A 25,089-nucleotide genomic window follows, 5' to 3' on the forward strand; every position below is an offset into this window, starting at 1 on the left:
GCCACCTTGCATCCACTGTTGCTTCTTCTCTCTGTGCATTTGTCCACGGTCCCCCTTATTTCTGCCTAAGCACAGACCTGATACTTGCACTGCAACAGCATCTAGCAGCACCCCATGCTGCCACTGAGATGGGAGATGTCTTCTTGCTGAGGGACTCTGGAAACGATTACATTGCTTTCATTCTTCCTCTCCTTTCCCTCTTCCCAGCTCAAATCTTTCCTGAAGGAATGCAAGATTGCCAACTACTGCAAGCCTATCCGGCAGCTCCTGGAGAAACTGCAGGAAAATTCTGCCTACATCGCCAGCAGGCGTCAGAAAGCCACCTTCGGTGTGGCCAGCAGGGAGTCTGTGGTGAGTCTGCTGCTTCCATTTGGGCTTCCTGGAAAGACAGTCAGGCTCCGGCTGCTGGGGCCGAGGGGGTGGCAGGGGATGGAAGGGAGGAGGAGCAGATCATGGAATGGGAGCGTGGGGTCGGGCAGACGCTCGCAAACAACTGAGCTCGGCTGGGCTCTGATGGTGGAGCTGGCAAAGCTCTGCAACCAAGAGACTCATGGAAAATACAGCCCATAAATTACAGCCTTGTGTTGTTTGTAATACGCACGAGTGTGGAAGAGCCTTGCTTTGCTGGGGCAATACCCTTTGCTGGGAAGTTTCTTGCTTTTCGTTATCTGCTCCCAGTACATAGGTGGCAGTTTTTATCTAAGGTGAAGGGGGGGATTCTGCCTCTCTGTAGGTTTCCTCCCAGCCTGCAGAGAGCTGCCTCCAGCAGCACAGAACAGCTGACACGTGACAGTTCAGACTCCTGAGGCAAACCTTTCCTCGTGGAAACAGGATGATGGAATCAGTAAAGTTGTGAGCTGTAAGAACCACAATCAGGCATACTGCTCTCGAGGGACACTGGTGCTGTCTTCTGTCTGCTGTCCCTCCTGCTGATAAGATGCTGATCACAATTGATGCCTAGAAAATCTACACTGGCCCTGGGTGATGTGTGGGGTCCGTCAGTTGAACCTCAGAGTAATTCTGCCTTAGTGCTGAGGTGGAGGAGAGTGGCTGGGGTGATGCTACAGACCTCCTCTTACCTTAGGAAATGAACTGTTGGCCATCTGACTAACAGGTCGAGAGATGCTGTCCTCCTGAATCAAAACTGGCATTGCTAGGGGTGTTATCTGCTTTCCTTAGTCCTTTGGGGACCTGCTGTCATGCTCAGCTGAAATTGGGGCCCTGTGTCAATTAAGCCCTATTAGTGAAGCTCTGTTTGCTTTGCATTTGTATTTATTCAGCACAGTGCCTTCTGCAAGCCTGGTAGCAGGTGAACTGTGTGTGTGTGAGAAAGTGGTGGCTCTGATTCTTCCTTGGCAAGCAGGAGAGAGGTGAAAATATCTGCGTCTGGGAGGTCGTTGATGGGATCAGTGATGGCTCTTTGGCCATGTGGTATCACTGGATATCACTGCTAACAGGTGGAAACGGAGCAGAGCTGTGCTGCAGACTAATTCATCTTCGGACACGCAGGGGCAGTAACTGCAGGAAAATTATCCTTTGAAATCCTGCCATATCAATGCCTGGACACAGCAGTGTTGTTCTGGGATTAAGGGGCTGATAGAACTGGTTTGAAGAGATGAAATAGTCTCGGGTTCTGTAAACGCATTTCTGGCTGGGGCTGCTTTGCCAGAGGAATTATTTCCCGTCTGGAGCAAAGTGGTTAGGGTTTTGTTTTGTGTTTTTTTGCAGACAGACAGTGCTGTGACCACCCACCCACACTGCAGAGGTAGAGATTTCAGCCCCCAGGGCTCTTTGTGGAATGATGGGCTGGGGAAGATCGTGGCTTAGAAAAAAACAAACCAAGGGTTTCCAACCACTCTACCACACAGTCTGCTTTTCCCAGCAGCTCTAGCTGCAGCCCCTGTTTTAAGAATGGATTATTTTAACATCTTGCTGCCTGCACAGCTCCTGGCTGATGCTGGTGCACCTGCTTGCCCAGGAGCATCGCAGCACGGGTCTAGCAGGACTGGTCCCAGTGGGGCAGCTGTAAGCAGCCTGCCTCTGGGAAAGGGGTTAGTGAGGGAAAGCAGGTTGAGGTTTGCCCAGCCTGGTGGGACACTGCCTCTTCTGCAGTTTAAGGGGTACAGGAGCAATGCAAAGTGCTGCTTAGAGAGGATACCTGGATTGCTAGTGCAAAATGTATTTCTGCATCGTGTCGTTGCCCTGTGAGAGGAGGAAGCCTTTCTTCTCTTTGGGTTAATGGGCTCTCAGTGCTCTTGGGAGCAAAGCAAACAGCCTGCTCAATGCTTCTCTGGCATGGAGGATCCTGGCTTATCTCTGTGCCTGGGGACAAGCTCTGTGGCTCATGGCCACGCACTTTCCCCCCTGCTCCTTTGCAAATAGATGGTGTAGATTTCCAAGAAGGACCAAAACTCTCATAGAGACTGGGCTTCCCAGAACGGCTTGGACTGTCCCTCGTAATCTGAGCTGAGTTTGCCAGGCTGTCTCCAGTGTATGCAGGAGACAGTGTATGCACTGGCATTTCTGCAGGAGTAAACGCTGCCAGAAAAGGGAAGGGAGGAGGAAGCATGAGGAGGGAAAAGAGGGAGGCCAGAAGTATTTGCTTGTCCCCCTTGCCAGCAAGAGCAATTGAAAGCAAATGCTCTCCGGTGTTCCCATCCATGCATTTGTGCTGCTCCACTCCAAGGAGCAGAGCCCAGATTCTGAGCTGATTCTTGCAAGCAGCATCCTGAAATGTGACATGCAGAGAAAAAAAGTTGAAGCGAGCCTCATCTGTGTTTGTGGAGGGCAATGATGTTATATTTGTACAGTCTTGGTCCCTGCTGGATGTCCCATAGCAGCGCAGTGATGCAGAGGCAGACAAAGAAGGAGAATTGCAAATGGTTGAGGTTGGTCGGGTGGCATCCACTCTCCAGACTCCTGTTGAAGTGTGCAGACTAAAAAGATAGTAGTGTTTCAGTGGCTTTTCTCTTTTTTTTTCTTTCAATCTCTGCATGCAGCCCACTCTGAAACCAAAAGAGCTGTCTCAGACAGAACAAATAGACATCTGGCTTCCTTGAGAAGAGCCTTTCTCAGAAGCTGTCCGTACCGAGCAGCATCAACAAATGGCCTGATTACAGCTGGCAGCCTGATAGCAGCCTGATCTATAAGTGGGGTGACTTTGTACTGCTCAGGAATCCCTCCCTGTGCAATGTGGAGCTGTGCTGTCTGCCTGCCGGCGTCTGCAGCGGAGCTGCTGGAGCCAGCGGTGCACCAGCCCTGCCTGGATGCTCTTTATGGACCTGTATTAAGCCTCTCCCATTGCTCATCCCCTTTTTCTTCCACCTGTTAAATTCCTGCTTGCATATCATGTCTCTGTTGCTGCACGAGGTGGACTTTTTGCAGTGGGATAGAGCAAAACCTCTGGGCACTGTGGTAACCCACGTAACAGGTACAGCTCCATGTGGATTTGAAATTGTCAAAAAGCATGTGAACGCTTGGATTTGGAATGCTGCCCCCAACCTCTTTCAGCACTAACATTCCTAACAATTAAAGCCTGAAAGAGTTTTTAACCATCTCGTTGGCTTCCCAGTATTTGTGGTGTTTGCACCTCCACATCCTCCCAGCTTGGACAGAGGAAACAAGTTCAGCATTTCTTCCTTCTTTGGGATGGGTCCAAGTCCCTGCAAGGAAATGTCTGTTTCAAAAATAAACACTTGGCTGTAGAACAGTGGGAAGAGGCAATCAAACTTCTTTTGTACTTAGATCTTGTAAATGCTTGCATGAGGTTTTTCTGAATTAAAACCAAGAGCTGAGCAGGCGATCAAATGCTCCCATCGAGAGGGCAGGGGATGGATTTTGTCCTGATAGATTCTCTGAGCTGTGCCTTTGATTCTCTTTGGAGAGCTGTCAGTCACACCACTGTGGCTGTCAGCCACTCGGTGGTGGCTGTTGTGGCTGCCTGAATTCACACTCAGTCCTGCTTGCAGCCTTAGCCATGACTGCCAGCCTCCTACCCTGAGTGCAGTTTGGGAGAGGCTCTTCAACTCTTTACTCCCTGCATTTGCCAAGGTTGTATCGCAGAGCTAAATTATCTCAGCTCATTATTGCAGCTTCCCTAAGTTATCACCCTCTCTGTCCACAGGAGCAATGGGAGAAGCAGGTCAGAGAGGAGGGGACACCTCTGACCAAGTACTATGCCCAGTGGAAGAAGCTAAGAGAGAAGGAGATACAACTGGAAATCACCGGCAAAGAAAGAGTAAGACCAAAACACCTTCCTTACTGCACATCACCTGTAACTATGGCAGGGAGAGAGCCATGTCCTGGCAGCAGTGCCTGTGTGCCCTGCCTGTACCCTGCTAGCTTGCCCAAGTTAATAGAGCGTGGTTGAAGGAGTGCCAGGGTGAACTTGTCTCTGTCCCTGTTCAGGCTCGTGCTGCGTGACCATTGGAGAGGTGGGACCTGCTGTCTGCACAGAGGTGCCCAGCCTGCCATTTCTTTTATCTTCTGCCAAAGGGAAGGCTCTGTATCCACTCCTGCACAGTCTATGTGCAGGAGGTGGGGGTGGGAGCTGTGTTTACATTAGGAGTCTGAAGGAAAGCTGTCTCGATGCTAATGCAATGAAAGTGGCTGAGCTAGGCTGCTTGGCCAGGGAGCAGGAAATAGATGTAATTGGTGTCTCCAGCGTATGGTGGGGAACAATTAAAATAATCGATGGGACATGAGCATGACTGGCTTTGAGCCAGGTCCCAGAGTGCAGCAGAAGACATGGGAGATCCTGGAAGCGCTCAGTGCTCTGTGCTGAGATAAGGGCAGGAGGCTGAGGTTCCCTGGGGTAACTGGAGGGCTGTTGCTTTGGCATGGCGTGGCTCAGGAGGATGACTTTCAGAAACCAGGGGAAGTCTCAAGGGCAGTGATGGGGACTTGTTCCCTGCTGGAGAAAGTGGGCTGAACGGATCAACTGCAGAGAGAGAGATTTTGGAGTTAGCTTTCAGATGGGCCTGTGGCTGCCTGACATCTTTGCTTGGTGAATGGGACTGTTGTCTCTCTCGGTGGGGACTGCTAGCTTAATGATGCAGCATTGTGAGCCCCAGCAGGAGAGTGAACACCATGAGGCCCATTAGGGCTGGGAAAATCCATGTCCCATTAGCAGCCATTGGGGGGAAAAAATAATAACAGGAAAAAAAATCAGCCTGGCTCTCAGCTGCCATGAGCTGCAGCTTGCCTTGTGTAACAGTGCCGACCCTGTCTGTCCATTTGCTTTTCCCAATGGTTTTTAATGGGATGCAGACTAATCAGCTTCGTGAGACTCAGCAGATAGTAACCTTCTATCTGGGAATTAAAAGACTGACCTCCAAATTACCTGATTACTGCTGCTGGGTGCTGAGCACAGGCTGTATCTGTGAGCTGGGGCTCAGCACAAGTCCTCATTCCCTTGCTTTGGGATGGCTTCACAGCTGGGAGGGATTTCTGGGGCCTTTATTTTGAGGTGCCCAGCCTGAACAGTTGCAGCCCTGCTTAGAAACCTGTGTGATGTGTTGAAGGAATGCATAAGGAGTCACCGTGAGACCTTGGGTGATTTTTGCATTTCATTTGCTGCTGCTGCTGCAGAGAACTGTGACCAGGGCTGTGGAAAACAGGGCTCACAACAGGGACCTGGGCAGTTGTCAGATCTGCTTTTTCCCTTCTGTTGGCTGTTCCTTGTGCAGGGACTGAGACACTTCCAACCCCAGCTCTGTCCTGGTTGGGCAGTGCCAGGCTCCTGTCTCGCTGCTGCAGGAGAGCAGTGGCAGCTGGCTATGGGGTGCCATCAGGGCAGGAGCTTGGTGCTTTGCTCTCCTCTCTGTCCACCTTCTGACTTCCCATCCTGGTGCTGCAGATGATTGCCTGTAAGTACTCAGCTCCCACAATCAATATTGCTCAGCTGGGGACCATAACCATGAAACAGGTCGGCAGAAATTGCTGGAATTGGCTGCAGGAACAAATGCACAGCTCCTTCCCCTTCCTAGAGGGCTGCCTTTGTGGATGGAGTGTGCCTGTCCCACTGGGGAAGCTCCTGGCAGGGCTGGGGAGGGCAGTGGGCAGAGAGGAGTGCATGGAGGGCTGATGGGTGGGAGAGCAAATGAGTTATTACTTGTAGGGCGAATGTTTCCAAGCAAGCTAATGTGTGCTAATGCATGAGTGCTTCCCAGGAGGTGTGCAGCCAGGCACAGGCAGCGGGCAGCTGATGTTCAGAGTGCACTTGGGATTTAATTTGCATTCTGATTATCTTCGCCCTGCTGGCCTGAGCCCTGGCAAGTAAATCCTCCCTCTAATCCCCCTCTGGAGAGGTGTAAAGAGCGGTGAGGTGGTGTCAATTGCAAGTACTTAATGGCATTGATATTGGCTGTGCCTGCAGCGGTGAGGCTTGGCCCACTGATCTCCATCGGGGCCAGCAACAGGGTGAGCCGTGGTGCAGACAGACCCTTCAGCACCTTACCACTGAGCTGTGCTGAGTGTGAAGCCAAAAAAACAATGCTGCTATGGCTGCCACAGCTTTTGGCATCGGTGGAATATGTCAGAGATGACCAAAACAGCCTGCATGACTTGCATTCCAGAGCTCTGGGACAGCCAGCTTGTCAGGGGTGTCCTGGTGAAAAGCCAAGGTGCCAGCAGTGGGCTGCCCTTTAGCAAATGTAGTGTAGTGCATAAAGATCAGGGGGGCAGTGGTGCTCTGCGTGTGTTGTTCACCTTGGCAATGGGCTCACAGATCTGTCCGCTGGTTGGCAGCAGGCAGACCAACTGCTCTCACAGGGCAGAGCCAAGTTCATGTGTCGTGCATTTTATGTTCAGAAGTACAAACTAAAGTTGTTCTCACTGTTGGTTTTGTTGTTTCTTCCAGCTTGAAGACTTGAACTTCCCAGAAATTAAACGCAAGAAACTAGATGAAAGGAAGGAGGAAGATAAGAAGGAATTCAAGGACCTGTTTGAGCTGGACACAGACTCTGATGAGGAGAACGTTGGATTCCCCATAAAAGGTACAGCTCTAGGGCTGGGCTGGGCTCCTTGTCCAGCTTTGTCTGTAATGTGGGGCAGTGTAGCTGACCTGGGACAAGAAGTGTTTGCTGTCTGTTGCACAGAGGGTGGAGATGCAGAAATCCATCTTCTCTTAGGGTAAGAATGTTGTTCTACCTGATGGCATGCTTGGTCTCCACTCTGTAAGTCACTGCAAACAGTAACTGCTGTAGGGGCTGGCTACCAGAGCAATCATTGATGGGAGAATGGTCATCCTCTCCTTGTGTGCACTTCTGATGCCTTTATTGCTCAGTTCATGACATTGAAGGTTTCCCTGAGGAAGTCTGAACGCTCCAGAGATGGAGTGGTGTCTCTCACTGGCTGTGACCACGAGGGGGCCACAGTAAATTGTGGAACCTGAAAAAGTTCACCTCGAGGCTTGAGAAAAACTTCTTTGTCACTGGGAAAAGTTTGGGCTATTGCAAGTCTAACCAATGTGTTATCATTTATGTAGAAGGGAGGCTTGCAGGAATGTGAGATTTTCTTGTTTAGAGATTTGATCTGCAGATAAGAGACTTGTGTGTGGCACACATGAGGTGTGAGCATCAGTCATGAGATTAGCACAGAAGTAATGCATGTTGGCTCCCTCGCAGGGTGCTGTGATACAGGAGGAAGAAGCAGTCAGAAAACTGACCTTGCTGAGGCTGAGGTTGGTGTGTTTTTGTAGGATGAGGTCCTGTGCAGCAGCACACAAAGCTGTGTTTGGAGTTCTTACTGGAAAGAGCCAGTTCTGGAGTCCTGGGGACCTGTAGATCTCTGCAGAGGAGTTACTGAGAGGTCTCACTGGCTTACCTTGTGGCTTGAGCTCTGCAATGTCAGCACCAGCACTGTTGATTAATCTGGGGGCTTTCTAAGTGAATGAAGAGGGCGATGGAGCTGTGCCAGTGAGCTCAGACCAAACTCCTAACCCTGTGAAGGGGACTTTCATACAGGTTTGCCTGCTCAGGGTCGCAGCATTGCACTCCTAACCAGGCAGTGCTGCCTTGTTCTGGTTGCTTTATTTTGGTCTGCATCTGGCTGGAAGCTGCATGGGGATGAGTGAACAGCAACGTGAAAGGAAGGAGAGCAATGAGTTTTCAATCATTTCTTAATCTGGTGGATCTGAGGGGAGATTCCCCTTGCCCTCACCTTATGCTCTGTGCAGGTGGAGCTGAACGGACCCCCCCAGAGGGGCAGGAATGGTGCCCCTTTGGAGCAGAGAAAGCACTGGGCAGGCCAGAGTCGCTTGGTTGGCTCTCTGCAAGGTGTGAAGAGAAAGGAGTTTGCACCTTTTAGGAACCACCAAGCAGGCAAGGGTGGAAGGAGCCCTGCGGTGGGGAGGAAAGCATGGATTTGATCAATGTGTGTCACCAAGGAGGTGGGGGAGCTCCTGCATTCCTCTCATTTCCCAGCTGACAGCTCTCCAGGGGGGGAGGCGGCCGCTCCTGGAGATTATTAATGGCTGGGAAAGAGGTGTGGGCAGCCTGGTGGTGCAGCAATTAAAGTGAGGAGGCAGCGTGCAGTGAGCCAGCCCAGCCGTCTGCGTTAGGTGCCGGTGTGCTGCTAATGAACTCAAACGGCTTTCTTCATTTATTCCTCACGTAATCATATTACATCAATTTAATGCCAGGCCGGTGGGGGCCGGGGGTGTGGAAAGAGAGCTTAGTTCTATTCTTGTTTCCTAGCAGAATAATCACGGCAGAATTCCTGCTGCACGCAGGGTCCAGGGAAGGAGATACGCAATCCTAAGGAGCAGGGAGCTCGAGCCTGACAGGTGTGCTCCTACCTAAGGCTCAACTTCTGCCTGCAGAATGCACCAGGACCTGCGTGCATGATACAAAAGGAGGCATGCTCCGAGCTCAGGGTGTGCAGGAGCAGCCCGGCTCCACTCCCTGCCCACAGCTGCTCTCTCTGCGTGCTCCCAGCCGAGCTGTCGGCGCTGCCGCCGGCCCTGCCTGATGGATGAGCGCGCGCCGCTGCCGGAGCTCTCAGGTGCCCATCAATATGCTCGGCGCCGGCAGCAGCGCTGCCATCCATCTCCTCAGCTCTCTGCATGGCTGCCCGGGAGGCTCCTGCTGTGAGATGTGGCTGTGGCTGCCCCTGGGGCCGCGGCGCTGACGGATGGCGGCGAGCGATGAGCTGGCAGCCAGCTTATGGATGGTTCCGTGGCCAGCCTGGCTGGATCGGCTGCTGGGAAGGGAGGATAAGGCAAAAAAAAAACCAACAAAAGAGATGACAAAATGAGAAGGATGTGCACCAGTTTCTTAGCAGAGAGACTGACTGATGCGTGGGTTAATGGCAATTTTGGATGCAGGGGAAGGGAGGTTGCAGCAGTGAGCTGGGCTTAGCTTGGGGCTGAAAGGAGGTGAGCAGAGGCTGTAGTTGTGCTCTCCCTGTGCAGGATGCCTTTGCCATTTAGACACATGGTGATTCAGTGCTCGGGGGCAGTCTGATCCAGAGGCTCTGAGGTGCTTCTCTGCCCAGGCCGTGCACCCAGAGGCTCTTGGTGCTGCTTTCCTGACTGCTTTGGACCTGGTTAGGAGGGGATTTGCAGTGATAGCTGGTTCTGGACCTTTCTGTTGTGACTTTTGGAGGGAATGAAGCTCAGAGGGTTTATAAGGATGCCCTGAACCATGCAGCCCATGTCTGCAGTTGTGTATAGCAGCTGAGGGATGGAGGCTGTACACTATTGCTTCCAGGAGCCAGCCCTTCTCTTGGCCCAGCTTCATGACTTGTGCTTTTGCTAAGTCTGTTCAGCAGCCCCATTTCTCCTCATTGTGCTCTGCTGTCCATCTCCCTTTCCCAGCACTCACAGCTCCCTGAGCAGTGCAGGAAGGTGTTTTCCTGACCATCTCAAATGCCTATTTGTGGATGAATTCAAGCCAGAGGCCTCTGAAATGCTGTGCATCGTTCTCTGGGCTGTAGTGTGAAGGCCTTTGGGCAGCACACCAGCAAGAGCAGTGCAGTGAGGTTCCCTCCAGCACGGGGAGGTGAACATTGGGGTGTTGGTGATGTGCCCTTTGTGTGTGCTTCCTAATCTTGTGCTCCTCTTTGTGTTTGCATTGACAAAGTACAAATACTTACAGGGAAAGCCAAAGGCAAGGTGGCATCAGACGACAGCTCAGAAGGCAGCAGCAAGGAAGACTATGGCGAGGATGATGAGGATGAAGAGGGAGAGTATGAAATCGAGGAGGACGAGGAAGATTTAGAGGAAGACAGTGACTCAGATGGTGAGTAGTGCACCTGGGCAAAGGGAAAAGGAATTATTGATGGCCGGAGGCTGGTCTGTATCCTGGGGTCTTTCCTACAAAGGAGCTGTCTTCTCTGTTCTTGCTCTGCTGCTGTTTTGAGCTGCAGGGTGTCAGGAGGGCTTCTCTCATACACACTGTGTGGACAGGGAGACCTGTCAGTTCTGTGCTCACACTGAGAGCTAAAGGGTTAAGGGCTTTGCAGCCCTTGCTCTAACAAGCCACCAGTCCCTTTCATCTCCGTGCAGGGGCCTCATGCAGAGAGGCTCAAACAAATGCTTGAAGTAGAGGCCACCCCAGCAGGCTTTGCTTGAAGGCTCCCTGTGGGTTACTCGTGCAGGGGAGTGTGGTGGGGGTACCTCACCTTTCCTTTGAGCAGTGCCAGGGGCACAAGGGGCTGCACAGGGGTAGCCCTTAGCAGTTGCTCCTCCCAGGATAGGTCAGCTAGGAGATGTTGGCCAAGCCCTGCATTCATCTGTTGTTTTTTTTTTAACACTGTAGGTAAGCAGTGCAGGCTCTGCAAGAAGCAGCTTTGTTCCATGCTTGGTCCTGCTTGCTTCTCCCAGTGTGTAGTGTTTGTGTGGTGCTGGGCCAGCAGCTCTGTGCCATCCCTGCCTCCTGCACAGAGCTGCAGCCAGCTCAGAGCCTTCTCTGTGCCCAGCAGCACAGTAACCACGTTCAGCTCCTGCCTGCCCCTGCCAACTCGCTGCGAGCTGAGCAGACGAGAGTGGGGGCTGCCAGGGCTCTGCTGCTCTGCTCTTTTCTGGATGGGTTTATCTTCACCATCACTTTGAGCCTGGGTGTCAGAGGACCAAGCCTCTGCTCCACTGCATGCCTTTGGGTGTCATGTGTGGTTGTGGGGAGCAGCCACAGAAGCTCCTGTGGTGCTGCCTTTCTTTACCAGTTTGGGGGGCGACGAGAGCAGGAAGGGGGAAAGAGTCCAAGTGAGAGCAGAACCTGATTTCATGTGGCAGATGGCTGTGGCTTGGCATGCACAGCCCACCCTCAGAGCCCAGAATAGATGGGTATTTGGTGCATGTTCTGACAACGTCAAAGGATGGAGAGAGAGCATTTTCCCTCTCTGTTCTTGGCATGTGCAGATGAGCTTAGTGTAATGGGAGCAGGAACTCTTGGTCCTCCCTTTTTTCACCCATAGTGGCTGCTTCTTTCCCTCTTGGCTGTGCTCTCACTGGCTGAACACCCATGGGTGGCAGCAGGGCATTGCTCAGGGTGGATGGATGGGTCCTCCAGGCCTTCAGCTCCATGCTGAGCATCCCTGCCCTGCTTTTCCACAAAGCACACAGGTCTGGTGGTGTAGCAGGTCAGAGCCTGTGAGACCAGAGGTAGGAACAGGCACAGCAGTGACTTTGCTCTCCTATCTCCCCCAGTACTCCGAGCCAGCACTGTACATCACCCTGCAGTACTCTACTGCTATCTGGGAGCTGCAGCAACACTGATAAATTAATGAGTGTCTGGCATTAATTAATGACGAGTTGCCTCCACCTGCCTCAGTACAGCAGGATTTACACCTCTCCCTCCTTCCACCCCCCAGAGGAAGACAAGGCAGCCCCACGGGGCTCACAGAGGAGCAGCCCCCAGGCGCTGTCACGTTCCGACCTCGAGCAGCTGGCCCAGGGCGAGGAGGATGTGGTGGAAGATTTGGCTTTCTCCGATGATGACTGAGTCCTCCCCGACCCTGCAGCCCCCCTGGCTGGTTCTCCAGGAGGCGGTAAGCTCTTGGGGCAGGAGGTGCTGCCCATGAGGACTGTTGCAGTGAGGCACGGCACTGAAGCTGCTTGGACTTCTGCAGGTTTTTCGACCCATGTTTTTTTTGGTAATGTTCTGTGGTCACATCAAAGCCAGTCAAACTGGTGTAGGTAATAAAAAAGCCCGCGTGAAAATCTGGTTTAAGTAACACAGGGGTCAGTTTCAGCTCCTGCTGGAGCAGCTGATCAAGTGGGAAGGACAAGCTCTTTGCACGAGGACCTCCTCTCTGCCCATCCAACCACCCCTGGGCTCTGGGGTTCTCTCCAGACCCTTCCCCCAAGGGCTGTCAGGGGTCGTGTAGAGCATTTAGAGCTTTCTATCACTGCAAGTGGAAGCCTTTTATCAGCAGCACTGGAATCATTACATCCATCTGCCACGCTGGCTTTATGTATACTGAAGAAATTCACCTTAAGGAACAAAGGTTGGGCTATGGGAGGATGCAAAGGGAAGGGCTGAAAAGTTGGATGGAGTAGGAAAAATTAAATCTAATAGTGTAAGGAAATACACAAGTGACCTATAGCCCCATGCTAAGTGATAAGTCAGTGACTGCAGATGTGACTGAGCCCTGCCTTCCTCCACAGTGCTGCTCCCCAAAATTACTGCACAGGTAAACAGGCAATTGCTGCAGTCATACAGCAGCGTGGGCTGTTTGCTTCTGCTTTATCTGAGCTCACAGTGTCTTTTTGGAGAGGCAGAAACAGGAACAGAAAGGGTGTATTTTTTTTCCAACTGCACTGACAATAATTATCAGCCTCAGAGTCCCAGAAGGGGAGGGGGGAGGAAGTTTCCTCCAAAATTAATAATTTATTGTTATATTTACAGCTCCCTCTGCGGGGGCAGAGCACCTGCTGCTTTGCTGGGGCTTCAGAGCTCAGGGCTGAGGCTCTGTACCTCTGATGGCAGGGACACAAAGGAGCCTGGGATGGAAACACTGGGGCCCTGCCTTCAAGACAAACACGTTCACTTACCTTTACTTCTTGTAAGGTAGCTGGGCATGGTGCTCATTGCCCCCACTTCACAGTGGCAGCAGCACAGCACACAGCAAGGAAAGCATACAGCCATGCCAGGGGCTCAGGAGGCCAGGTACTGTTTGTAAACGGAGTGGTGTCCTTTTTTATTCAAACTGATTGCTGGAAAGCATCTTTTTTTATTGTGATGTGATGGATAATGACAAGGGGGGGGGGGGGGGGGAGTTGGGTTTTTTTTGTTGGTTTTTTTTTCTTTTTTCTCTTTTTTACAATATAAAGAAGCTAATGTACCACCAAGCTATTGGGTAAGAAAAAAAAAAAAGATGGCAGCACGTGCAGGGTTTCAACAAAACAAAAAGAGGAGAGGGAAGGAGACAGAGAGAGAGAGAATAAGAAGTACCACATGTGATTGTTTGTGATTGTTGCTCACAACTGTACAGGTCACAGGAGGTTGCCCCCAGGAGTTACCATTGCATTCACAGTAGTCAAAGCTCTGCCTGCTGTTGTTGCCCCCCCCCCGCCCCCCCCCCCCCCCTTTCTGGGGGCACACAGGGACCTCTGTCCCATGGTCTGCAGCAGGCCTGAATGTGCAACGACAGCCACCTCTGTAACAAGGCTTGAAAAAGAACAGGAATCCTACAAACCAACCAACAACCAAAAAAACCCCAAAGGTGTATAAATGAGTCCGCAGTACATGTGACTGGGGGGAGGGGGGGGTTAACCCTGAACTCCCCCAATGAGCACACACTCATTTCTTCCTTAGAGCTCAAGCAAATCCAGCTCTGCAAGGCTGGGCAGAGTCCAGCAGTGTGTGCATGGGCAGCCCCACACTGCCTGTGCCGTACCATCCACACCAGAGTAAACATGGACCACAAACTTGCCTTTTTTTCTTCTTTTTTTTTTCTTTTTCCTTATTTTTGTGTGTGTTTGTGTAACTCGTTGTCTTGTCTTTGGTATTGTTTGCAAAAGTTCACTAGAGATGCATAGACACCTGAATGGAGGAACTGGGCGCAGTTTCCAGGGCAGAGGAGGAGATCCGTGGGAAGGGGGGAGCTCTGTTGGTGATGGATGTTGTGGCTCAGCAGTGCTGAGTCCTGATGGAGGAGCAGTGCCAGTCCCCCCCCCAGTGCCTGGAAGCTCCTCGAAGGCAAAAAGCATTCCCAACAATCACAGCTCTGCTTTCCCAGTGCGTGAGAAGGCGAAGGGAACGGCACCACAGCCCTCCAGCACCGCCTCCCTTCTCTTCTTCACTTGGCCTTGTCTCAATACATCTTTGGATCGTTTATTCCTTCCCTTTTGACAGGTTTTTTTTTTTTACTGTTTTTTTTTTTTTTTTTTTTTCCTTTTTAAGCCAAAAAAAAAAAAAGCAAAACGCATCCCAAAAAAATAACAACAGCAAATCAAACCCTCCTTCCTCTTCGCTCCTCCGTCTCACGCTGCCCAGGGAGGCTCTCCTGCTCCCCAAAAACCTTCCATTCGTTCGACCCATCCTTCAGTTCCAGGAGCAGCTGGGAGCTGTTAGGATGGTGGTTTGGTGGTGTCGCTGAGCCCAGCCCCAATGGCCGGGTTCCCATTCTCCTGCTTGGGGGAGATGCGGCTGGCGGAAGGCAGAGCGCTGCTGAACGGGGAGGAGACGCTGCCTGTGGATGAGGGCCGCAGCTCAGCTGGAGGAAGGTCCCTCTCTGGTGGCCTGAGCCCTGGGGGCTGCAGGGGGAAAGCCATGGGGAATCCAGCCATGTAGAGCACCCTGCCCACTCGCTTGGCCACCTGTTGGAAAGGGAGGAGCGTTAAATGCAAGGGTTGTGTTTTCTTGCTGCTTGTTTTGTGCCTGTTCTATAAAGGGAAGCTCGCAGCACAGCGCTGAACCGAAGTCCACACTGCAGTGCTCAGGTCTTGCTGTCCCATGAAGGGTTTGTGGAAACATGGAGAACCTGCAGCCTGCTTACCTGGCCAGGTGAGGGGAACGTGGAACTCATGTATGTAGCCCCAGGTGAGGGGAACCAGGAGCCCCTGTACATGGCCAGATAAGGGGAATGTGGACCCCACGTACATAGCCAGGTCAGGGGAACCAGATGCCCATGTCCCTGGCCAAGCAAGGGGAAGCTGGAGCTCATGTACCTGGCCAAGTAAGGGGAAGCTAGAGCCCATGTACCTGGCCAAGTAAGGGGAAGCTGGAGCCCATGTACCTGGCCAAGTAAGGGGAAGCTAGAGCCCATGTACCTGGCCAAGTAAGGGGAAGCTAGAGCCCATGTACCTGGCCAGGTGAGGCTGCAGTGCTGGCAGTAGTAGTGGTGACAGCAGGTCCTGCTGCCCTCCTACCGGGGCTCCTTGCTGCCTGCAGCTTCCCTTTGAGCTGGCTGAAGGATACCAGCCTGGTAGCTGTCACTGCAGGCAGCACTGGGCCAATGGAACCCTTCTGCTCTCCTCCTGCTCACCCCAGACCTACCAGGAAGGCTACAGCACGGTCCGTGCCCACTTCTGCACAGCAGGACCAACTCTAAGAGGAAGAGGGGGAAAAAAAAAGAGTCTGGCTATGGGGTGCACAGGAAGCCATGAGCCTGCAGCCTCTCCCTTCCCGCAGCCGCTCTTGCCTCCCAGCAAGGGCCAAAGGCCTCCCAACTTCCCAGCACCTACACAGCTGGTTCACATTTGAGCTTAAACAAAAACACAGGCATGTGCTCCAACCAGACAACTGGGGCATTATTCAGTTAGCAGCATCGGGACGCTGCTCCCCCCCTCGCTCCCCATGCCTTATTATAGAACTTTAAACACTATTGATTAAATTGAAGCAGGGTTTCTCTAGCTTCAGCCCGTATCTCACATTCTCCCCTACCAAATCCAATCTCGGTATGTCTGTGAGCTATTTGGCATCCACTGTTTTTTAAGAAACATAAGAGTTTTATTTCCTGCTGAATTGACCCACGGGGAACAATTGCCCACAGAACCTTTTTATTAGACTCCTCATAAACAGTGAGGGCTGTAGGGAAAGTAGTAAACTCACCATTATTGTTTTACCATCATACAACAAATGCACAGCTTGTGGGTTAGGGAAACCCTGTGTGAGCAGTGCCTGCATGCAAGCTGCCATCCCAGCTACCAGCTACCAGCATGGCACCCTTTGGGGATGGCACCCTGTGTGTTGTGTCCTCTGCAGCCAGCTCCCCATTGGCAGTTAATGGAAGGCAATGAGAAGCTCATCAGGTAGATAGGTGAGCTTGTGGGGTGTTTTGGAGGCCGGAATGAGCCTGCTTGAAACCAGACTGAACAACCGAGTGCAGCTGGGGAAGTGGCCCTACCTGTGAGCGTATCTTCAGTGCTGGCCCCAGCTTCAGCCCCATGTTGTTCAGCAGGTGCTCCTCTGTCAGCAAGGGCAGGGTCTCACCATCAATGGCCTGCTCACGGAATACCTGCAGGGAATGGAGCAGGAGCCAGGCTCAGCACAGAGCAGCAGCACTGCAGGCCATTATCCATGCACGAGACACAGGAGGAAAGCATCTCCACTCTGACAACCCCTGGGGTCACTCCTACTGTTTGGAGAAAGCAGAGCCATCTGGCTTGTAAAGCACAGCAGCCTTCAGTGGGCACACGCAGCCCTCACCCTGCTGGCTGATAAAAAAGCAACTCCACAGAACGCATTCTAATGCACCCAGCCTTGCTCAACTGTGCCATCTGAATGCATTTTTAAACCTGCCCCATCTATCTCCGTGGGCAAGGTGATGCAGGAGTTCTGTGCTGTGAAGGGCTGCACACGTGGGCTTATTGCTCCTTCAAACTAAGCAAGCCAGGTTCTGGGCCACGTCAATCCCATGCCCATTGTGTTGGGTTTGTTGGGTTCTTGCACCCTCTGGCCTTTTCCCACACGAGCATCCCAATCCCACAGCCTCCTCTGCAGGGGATTGGCATGGCACTGCCATCACCCAGCAGCACAGCGAGGGCAGCTTTCTACTCCCTGTCAGATTGCAGGCAGCGTTTTTTTATCGCTGGGCTCCACAAGCAAAACTGCTTATGACTGCAGTGTGTGTTTCTGCTCTTTGACCCTGCAAAACTTAATATGCCCGTTTCCTTCCTCCGAAGACAGCGTGGCCAGGAGCCAGCAGCCTCCCTCCCTTCAGTGCTAAAACCCAAACCAAGCAAAGCAGCCGTCCTCCCCAGCTGTCCCACGGGTGCTCAGCCACCACGGGGACAAAGCTACGTATTGTTGCTGAAGCCTCATCTGCCCACGATGCCCGAGCAAAGCTGCCAAGAGCCGAGCTGTGTGCCCCCAGGGATGGTGGCACGGAAGGCATCCCCAGCACAGGGCATTACCTGAGTGTACTCAGTGCAGCCCGCCAGGTTGGACACGAAGCTGCACACGTCCTCCACCGTCCATTTGCTGATGTCCTCCAGTGCTGGGCTCTCATCGCCATCCAGAAAGAGACCTCCCATAGTGCCTGGGTCAGGGGTGGGAGGGAAGGGTGGGGAAAGGCACATAAATCATTAAAATCCCACACGGGCAACAGCCAGCCTGCAATCTGAATATTTTTCTCCAGCCACACATTCATCTTTAATGACCTGTCAATTAAAGCGTTGGGCAGGGTCAATTCATAGCTTCTTCCTCCTGGAGGTCCCCAGCTTAGCAAGGGGGGCAGGGAAAGGAAAAATCCTAGCTAATGCATTGCATGTGTGCAATGTGCTTCAGCTGCAGGGAAGAGATGGGGGGGAAGGGAGCAAAGAGAGGGGGGAAAAAGGGGAAAAAGGCACAGAACCCAGAGAAGCAGAAGCTCAGTGCCCGGGTTGGGGGCTGTCCCCTGCTCCAGCCCTGCTCTGCCGTGCTGGCAGCTCGCACAATGATAACAAATAGGCAGCGGGCAGCTCGGAGGGATGCACCTTCTGTTCTAATAATGACATGTCACCGGGTGCTGCCGGCCCGGAGGATGCGAGAAGGGCAGCGTTGTTCCCTGCCAAGCCTCTGTCTGCCTCGGTGATAAATGATGGGCCGACGGAGCGGTAATGGATTGTGGAGCAGCACGCAGATGGGGCCCAGCGTGTGGCACCGAGCGGCGCCCATCGTCCCAAGGCAGTGCCCCACGGACAGGTGTCACAGCACGGCCCTCGTGTCCCTGCTGCAACCCAACCCAAAGCCGACCTGCCTATCATTTTTCCTCCAGCCGTTTTGGAAGAGCTGGGAACTCTCTGCAGCCTCTGCTACGGGGATGCACGGAGCAAAAGAGCCCTTAGGAAAAGACCCAGGGCTTGCTCTGCGAAGCAGCAGCAAAATCGGGAACGCTGATCGCTGCCAAAGCCTGCAGACAGCGCTGGTGATGGAAATGCAAAGCGATGATAATAAATGGCTGTTAAGGAACTGGCGGTGCCGGGGGCAGCGAGCCCACCCGCAGCACGGCTCCCTGCCGAGCCCCAGCGCCGCGCTGCCTCCTGCTAATTGCTCTGCTAATTGCTGCGAGCTGAGGTGGGTTCGGGCTTTTGGCTGATGGAGAGGTGGTGCGGTGGATTCCCTGCCTTGTCCCAGCCGTGCAGCTTGCTGCAGGGGGCGATTACACACACACACAGCCCAACCATTTGGGCTTGGAAGCTGGGTGAGCACCTCCCTTCCCAGCACACCACTTCTGGCCGTTCCCATTAAGAATTCCCACTGCCTCTTCCTGAGTCCTGCAATGGGGAGATGCCTCCATCCATCACACTATCCAGCCTGTGCGTGTGGCTTGGACTCAACTTTGTTCCTGCTGGCAATTATCACCATCCTTGTCTTCCCTCAGTGCAAACGGAGACCTTTAAGCTCATTAAAAGGTGTTTGCTTCCCGCAGCCACAGAGAAGAACCGTAGAATCATTAAGGTTGGAAAAGACCACTTAACACATCAAGATCCCCCCTGCCCCATCACCACCATGCCCGCACGCAACCACAGAGTCCTTAAAGCTGGAAAAGACCTCTAAGAGGCTGACCCACCACCATCACCACGTTCACTCACAGAATCATCAAACCACAGAACCATTACGGTTGGAAAAGACCATCAGACCATCCCATGCAACGCCACGTCCCTCAGTGCCACATCTCCATGGCTTTTGAGCTCATCCACGGGCAGTGACTCCACCGCCTCCCTGGAGACCCTTTTCCCAACACCCAGCCCCGCTCTTCGGCACTCTGCTGCACCCCGAAACCCACCTGCATGGAAGTAGGGGCTCATGGTGTACGGGAAGCCAAAAGGCAGCGGCTGAGGTGGCGGGATGGAGGCTGGCGGCAGGTACTTCACCTCGCTCTTGTTGATGCCAGCACCAAGCAGGTGGCTGGGGGACTCAGCACTGGAGGAGCTGCAGGGCGCATTCTGGCTGCCGGTCCCTTCGCCCAGCTCCTTGCCCCCCTCGCACCCTTTGCCCGTCTCTTTGCACTCCTTCAGCTCCGTGGCTGAGCCGCTGCTCTCTGCCTTCAAGCTCTCCGCTTTCTCATCGCTGACGTCGGCGTCGCTCTCCGAGTCCTTCATCTCCTCATCATTACAGTCCTGTGCTCCGTCCCGCGCCCGCGGCTCCGCCGCTTCCTTGGCCTCGCTGGTTCCCTGTGGCTCGGCACGGTGATGTGCCGCCTTCCGGCTGCCCCGCCGCGGCTGTTCCTTGGGCGGCGTGGAGCTGCTGGGGATGCTGGGGTTGAGGGACAGCAGCGGTGCGTTGTTGTGCCGCAGCACCAGCATGGCGTTGCGTCGCGACAGCTCGTCCCGCAGCGGGTGGCCCTCGGGGATGTCGTGCACGTTGCGCAGGGCGGGGTGGTCCGGGGGCAAGCCGGGGTGCAGGCTTAGAGGGTCACCAGCCAGCAGTCGTTGCCGGTGAAGGTTCTCCAGCTCCTTCTGGCGGATGATCTCAGCCGACATCTCCAACCTGCAAGGAGAGAAATGGGGGGAAAAATGGAGAGGGGGCTCCAAAGCTTGCTAACCTCACTGGAGCCCGGGGGCGCCTCAAGTACAGCCCCTGCACACCCACAGGCATTTGTCTCGCCTGGCCAGGCTGCTTAGGTGCAGCTCCTCCAGACTGGCATCGTGCACCATTCCACAGGTGAAGGGGAAAGGCAGCGGGGGGCAAAACAAGGCAGCGGAAGGGTAGCAAAGGGAACAGAGGGCAATGGAAGGTAACGGAAGGCAAGGGGAGGAAAAGCAATGGAAGGGAAAGGAAAGGAATGGGAGGCAAGGGGAGGCAAGAGGAATAACAGAAGGGAAGGCAAAGGAAGGCAACAGAACAAAAGGGAAAGGATAGAAGGTAATAGAAGGTTATGAAAGAGAAGGGGAAGTAATGGATGGCAACTGAAGGGAACGGAAGGCAATAGGAGGCAATGAAATGTAATGGAAGCCAAGAGAAGGTAATAGGAAACAACAGAAGGCAACAGGAGGCAGTGGAAGGCAACGGGAGGCTTGTCTTCTGCACCAGCCCTCTGTACTCCTTACCTTGCCAGGTTTTGCTTTCGTAGCATCTCTTGCTGCCGTGCAAACATCTCTGCTTGTGCCGGCTGTAGGAACCCGTAACCTGGGGACAGGGAGGAGAACACTGGGTTATTCATCTCTGCGTGCAATCCTGGCTCACCCAGAGGGCCAGCTCTCCAGACGGCTGTGCAGGGAAGGGCTGTGCTCACCTGGTGTCTGGCACAAGGCTGAAGGCACCCCGAGGAAAGGAGGTCGCAAGTGGGGCCCCAGGGCAATATGGGGAGCGTTCTGGGGCGAGAGCAGAGGCGGCGGGTGGGTTATCTCCCTGCAGGAAACAGAAAAGAAATCCACGCTGAACACCTGGAAGCAGTGATGGGAAGGTGCTGGCTTAGGCAGAGCATCTCTTCTGTGCACCAAGGCCGAGATAAAAAGATGTCCACTGCCCATATGTAGAACTTGAAAAGAGGAATGCAAGCAGGGAGTGGAGTCCATGCCAACAATTGCTTTGGGAGCTGGATGGGCCGGTCAGTGAGATGCAGGAGATGTGAGGGGTGGGAAGGGGACAATGCATGGAAGCATGGCAGGTAGATCTTGCTTGCTTGCAAAGAACAAAAAATAGGAGAAAACAAGAACATGCAAGAAAGGAATAGGAGCCAAGGTCTCTTCCATTAGTCAAATCTGCCCTGGGAGCCTGCAAGCAAATCTCTGCTTTCCGGCTGCACGTCTCTTAATTCCTTTTGATGGCCACTTACAACATTATTACCTTCACCGGGGCATCCAGAGGCAGAGCCAAGTGCTGCGCCATTTATTTTCATTTTACAGCATCTCCCCATAAAATCTGCTTTGGGAGAGACTGGAAGGCAGCGGGGAGGAACGGGGACGTGGGAGTGGGGGACAAGGGGAGAATCCCAGGCGGGGACGGATTGCCAGCAGGGCACACAGCGTGAGGTGCCACGGGCAGATGGCTGCACAGCACTGCAGCTTTCCAACGGCCACTGCAAGAGAAGGATGCCGCCCTCTGAAATTCCTCCCCTTCCCGGCCGCCTCCGGCTCTCCTTCCCTCCCTCCTTCCTCCCCTAGCTCTCCTCTAAACTAATTGCACAGCTCGCCGTGTCTGGAGGAGAGCCACGGATCGATCCGTCGCTGCTGAAATGTTAATGCTAATCGTATAACCGCTCCGCCAGCACCTCGCACTTCGGTGGCAGCTCCAATTAATCTCAGGTAACGCAGCGCCGTGACCTTCGGCTCCGAGCCGGGGCAGCAGCCAAGCGATGCTTATGTAATTACACCATGAAGTGTGTAATCACCTGCCCTAATCCCCGAGGCCTCACAATTAGCTGAGGCCTCGGTCGCTGGGCTGCCAAGTGCTTTGCCACCCCGGACAGCCTGCAGATGAATAACGGACAATTAAAGCGGCATGACGGGGGCGAGGAGGTGTCCGTTCGATCGTAATTAGCTGTAATCATGGGGAGACGAGGCTGGCAGACGTGCTGTTCGTTTGATAAGAAGCAATTTAGGGAACGGAGTCGGCTTTTAACCGTTCCCCGGCCAGGCAAACGCTGGGTGCAGCCCCGTATCTGTGGGCACAGAGAAGGGGAATCGGCGTGGGGAGAGCGGGGCTGCCCACAGAGATGCTTAAAAACCCTGATTTTAGCTGAGAAGAGTCAATCTGTGCTGGGGACCAGGGCTGGGCATGGGGAAAATGGAAGGCTCTCTGGTTAGAGGCAAGCAGAGCGTTAACCAGAGGACGGTTTTGTGCGTAAGGTTGCACGCTGTGATCCCAAAGGAATCCACACCCGCTCTTGCTCAGCCCCTCTGCTCCATGAGGAGCTGCGCCACCCCCGGCCCTGCAGGAGCTGAGATGCTCAGGGCTGGGAAGCGATGCTCCGCTGGGAAGGAGCGACCGTGCTGCCATGCACATGGCCAACAGCGGCGGGGACCCCAATGGGATGTGGAGATGCAGCCTCAGACCAAAAGCCAAAGCCTCGCGCCCTCCTCCCTCAGGCAGATCTCAGCCTTCAGCTGATCCTTCCCTTCCTCCTCTTCTTCTGCCTCCCTGAAGAAGGGCTGAGCTGCACTCCCAGAGCACCAACGCAGCCCTGGGCCATCGCATCCGATAAGCCTCGCCTTTGCAATGAGCAATTCTGTGACCGTCAGAGTGCTCCTGCATATTGCCCCCAGCCCTCTTTTCCCCCCTGCCATGCCAGCTGGAGCCTCCTGAGCACAGTATTAGGGGATTTGCACTGCATGCTGCTAAATTTGATATGTCCTTTAACAGGAGACAAATGGTTCGCAAGGCTTAAAAAGTATCGACTTTTCCTTAACAATAAGCGCTAATGGCCTTCAAATAATCAATATTTAAAGTCATTATGGGGTTACACATTATACTGTTAAATCGGAGCCTCACGCTTTAACCCCATCGCATCCTCCCAGCGTGCTCCAAAGGCTGCGGTGGGAGATGGGAACGGGGCTGGGAACACAGATTGGAAGCAGCAAGGCGTGGAAATAAATTTAGAACGGCTGGAAGAAGGGGGAATAAGAAGGCATGAGAGCTCTGCTCCCTTCTGCTCTGCGTTTGATAGGAAGAGACACTTGAAACCTGAGGTAAGAGGCAGGCGGCACGCAGCTCGGGGCTGGCTGGCTGTGCTGGCAGCAGGCTGCAGCCATCATCATGACACCTCCCAGCTCCATCCTTCCTCCTTCCAAACCTTTTTCTAGCTCCAACCCCAACCGCCCTCCCCTACAACCTGCCTGCTGTAGGAGCTCCATCCCTGAACCCACCTGGAACCCCAGCCCTGCGCCCACCAAGCTGCTTCTGCTGCTGGGAATGGAGCAGCCTACATCCCACCTGCAGTCTGCCTCCATCACCACCTCCTCAATGCTCAGTGCCCACCTGAACCTCTGAAATTTCTTACCCCTCTGCAGCAGAGGTGCACAAAAGCTGCTTTGATTTACCCTGATACAGAGCACGGCCCAAGTGCCCTGCTGACAGCTGCAGGCAGGACACATGCTAGGAGTTAACCCACAGCAAGAGTTACCCCATGGCAGGAGTTAACCCAGTGCTTTCCTGCTTAGCACTGTGCAGCATCCCAACGGCTCTCGGGGTGCTCAGGCACCCAAGGAGACTGCACCAGGAGCAGGATGCACAGACAGGGCCCTGCTGCTGGTGTCTCAGGCCTGGAGCTGCTGGATTGGACCATGCTTCCTTTGCTTCCCTGCCTCATTCCCACTGACACGACTCGTTCTGCTTGTGTGCAAGCTGGCACGTGGCTGCCAACATCCTGCTTTGTGCTGCTCTGCTTTGACTGCAGTTCTCAGGGGCTTTCCTGGACCGTATGCTTTCAAAGCAAGGAAAACAATCACAACGAGGGAAAGTGAAGCATAGGGTGACTTCCTGAGGGCTGCACACACAGCTGGCACAGGTACCCAGCAGCCTTATGGATGGGCCACACCTGGGGGTGCTTTGTGCACCTGCACTGTGGGTATCCAAATTGGGGGGGGAGAGGGGGTGACCCAAAGGGCAGGGGAAGGTCTGCACCCAGCCCTGTGGGATTCCTCTGCTCTGGATGGAAGGCGGAGGCTGCAGCTCCTGTGAGCATCCCCACCTCCCAGATCTGGTGGGGAGGCACGAAGCACTCAGTTCATTTCCCTTTGGAGTTGCTGATTACAGAGGGCACGGCTGGGGAGGGGAGGGCCGGCTTCCCAGCACTGCTGGCAGCAAGAGAGAGAAGCCTCGCCTCGTTCTTCCTCAAAAAAAAAAAATAATAATAAAAGGAAATTTCTTCTCTTTTTCTTCCATCCCAGCACATTCCTTCTGCCTCTCATCTGGAGAAGCCACAAAACACAAACTTCAATGTCTCCACTTCGCTCTGGGCAGAGCCGGGCAGGGGGTCTGGGCTTCCCACAGCCACAGGGTGGGCGCATCGCCTTCTGAACACCCCGTGTTACACCTGCATGAGCTGCAGCCCCCCTCCCCAGCCCCTCAGCGGTGGGTTACCTGTCGGGGAAGTGGCTGTCCCTGTGCTGGGGGAGGCCCTGCTTCCTGCGTTGCGAGGACGAATTGCCGGCAGTGGGGATGTGAGCTTCCATCGCTCCCGGGTTCCGCGCAGCTGCCGCCGCCGCCACCTCCTGCCGAGCCCGGAGGAGATCTGGGGAGAAGGGAAGCACTGAGCCCAGGCCCCGCTAACCCTGGGGTCCCTGGTGTCCCCCCCCCCCCTCTTCCTCCCAGACACCCCCCCTCTCCCTGCCCCACTTCCCCCTGCGCTGCTGCCAGCTCCCCGCGGGTGACAGCGCTCCTCCAGCTCCCCCCTCTCCCCGTGCCCCCCCTCCCCAGCCTTCATCCCTGCGGCCCTCGGGCGGCAGCCACCCCCCCCCCCCCCCCCCCCCCACTTCTTCTTCCTCCCCCCCCATCTCTGCTGTCACGCGGCGCTCACTCGGCAGAGCAGAGCCGCCTCCACCTCCGCGGGAGTTTGGCAGCAGAGGAAATTGTGCAACTCCGAGAGAAGCAGGGAGGGGGGGGATGGAGGAGAGAAGGAGGGGGGGCTTAATTGCCTCCCATGGCAGAGGGAGAGGAGGAGGAAAGGAGGCCCCCCCACAGCAGCAGCAGGATGCTGGTCCGGCAGGTTGCTGCACGCCTGGTGCTGCTGCGGGACAGGAGAAGGCTGCTGTTCCCTCACCGAACCCATCCGCACCGTAAG

General features: G+C 54.2%; 2 protein-coding genes across 2 annotated transcripts in view; one reads left to right on the forward strand and one right to left on the reverse strand.

The window, feature by feature from the left end:
• Window positions 1-12,166, forward strand: part of NOC2L (NOC2 like nucleolar associated transcriptional repressor) — a 32,736-nt gene extending 20,570 nt beyond the window's left edge. Inside the window, exons 15-19 of the mRNA XM_042892993.1 lie at window positions 208-351; window positions 4,124-4,237; window positions 6,860-6,995; window positions 10,098-10,241; window positions 11,812-12,166. Of these exons, the coding sequence (XP_042748927.1) occupies window positions 208-351; window positions 4,124-4,237; window positions 6,860-6,995; window positions 10,098-10,241; window positions 11,812-11,942 (669 nt within the window). The 3' untranslated portion in view covers window positions 11,943-12,166. The remainder of the gene's footprint in view (window positions 1-207; window positions 352-4,123; window positions 4,238-6,859; window positions 6,996-10,097; window positions 10,242-11,811) is intronic.
• A 511-nt stretch (window positions 12,167-12,677) lies between these two features.
• SAMD11 (sterile alpha motif domain containing 11) lies at window positions 12,678-24,553 on the reverse strand. The gene is made up of 7 exons (XM_042892997.1): window positions 24,390-24,553; window positions 20,602-20,717; window positions 20,417-20,495; window positions 19,153-19,856; window positions 17,300-17,424; window positions 16,291-16,401; window positions 12,678-14,761 (listed from the first exon to the last, which is right to left on the reverse strand). Exons 1-7 carry the CDS (start codon window positions 24,479-24,481, stop codon window positions 14,513-14,515), a joined length of 1,476 nt encoding a protein of 491 aa, XP_042748931.1. The 5' UTR covers window positions 24,482-24,553; the 3' UTR covers window positions 12,678-14,512.
• Between the last annotated feature and the right edge of the window lie 536 nt (window positions 24,554-25,089).

This window comes from Lagopus leucura, unplaced genomic scaffold (genome assembly GCF_019238085.1).
Source record: "Lagopus leucura isolate 7727_CA_CO unplaced genomic scaffold, USGS_WTPT01 147-5_obj-0_obj, whole genome shotgun sequence".
NCBI lineage: Eukaryota > Metazoa > Chordata > Aves > Galliformes > Phasianidae > Lagopus > Lagopus leucura.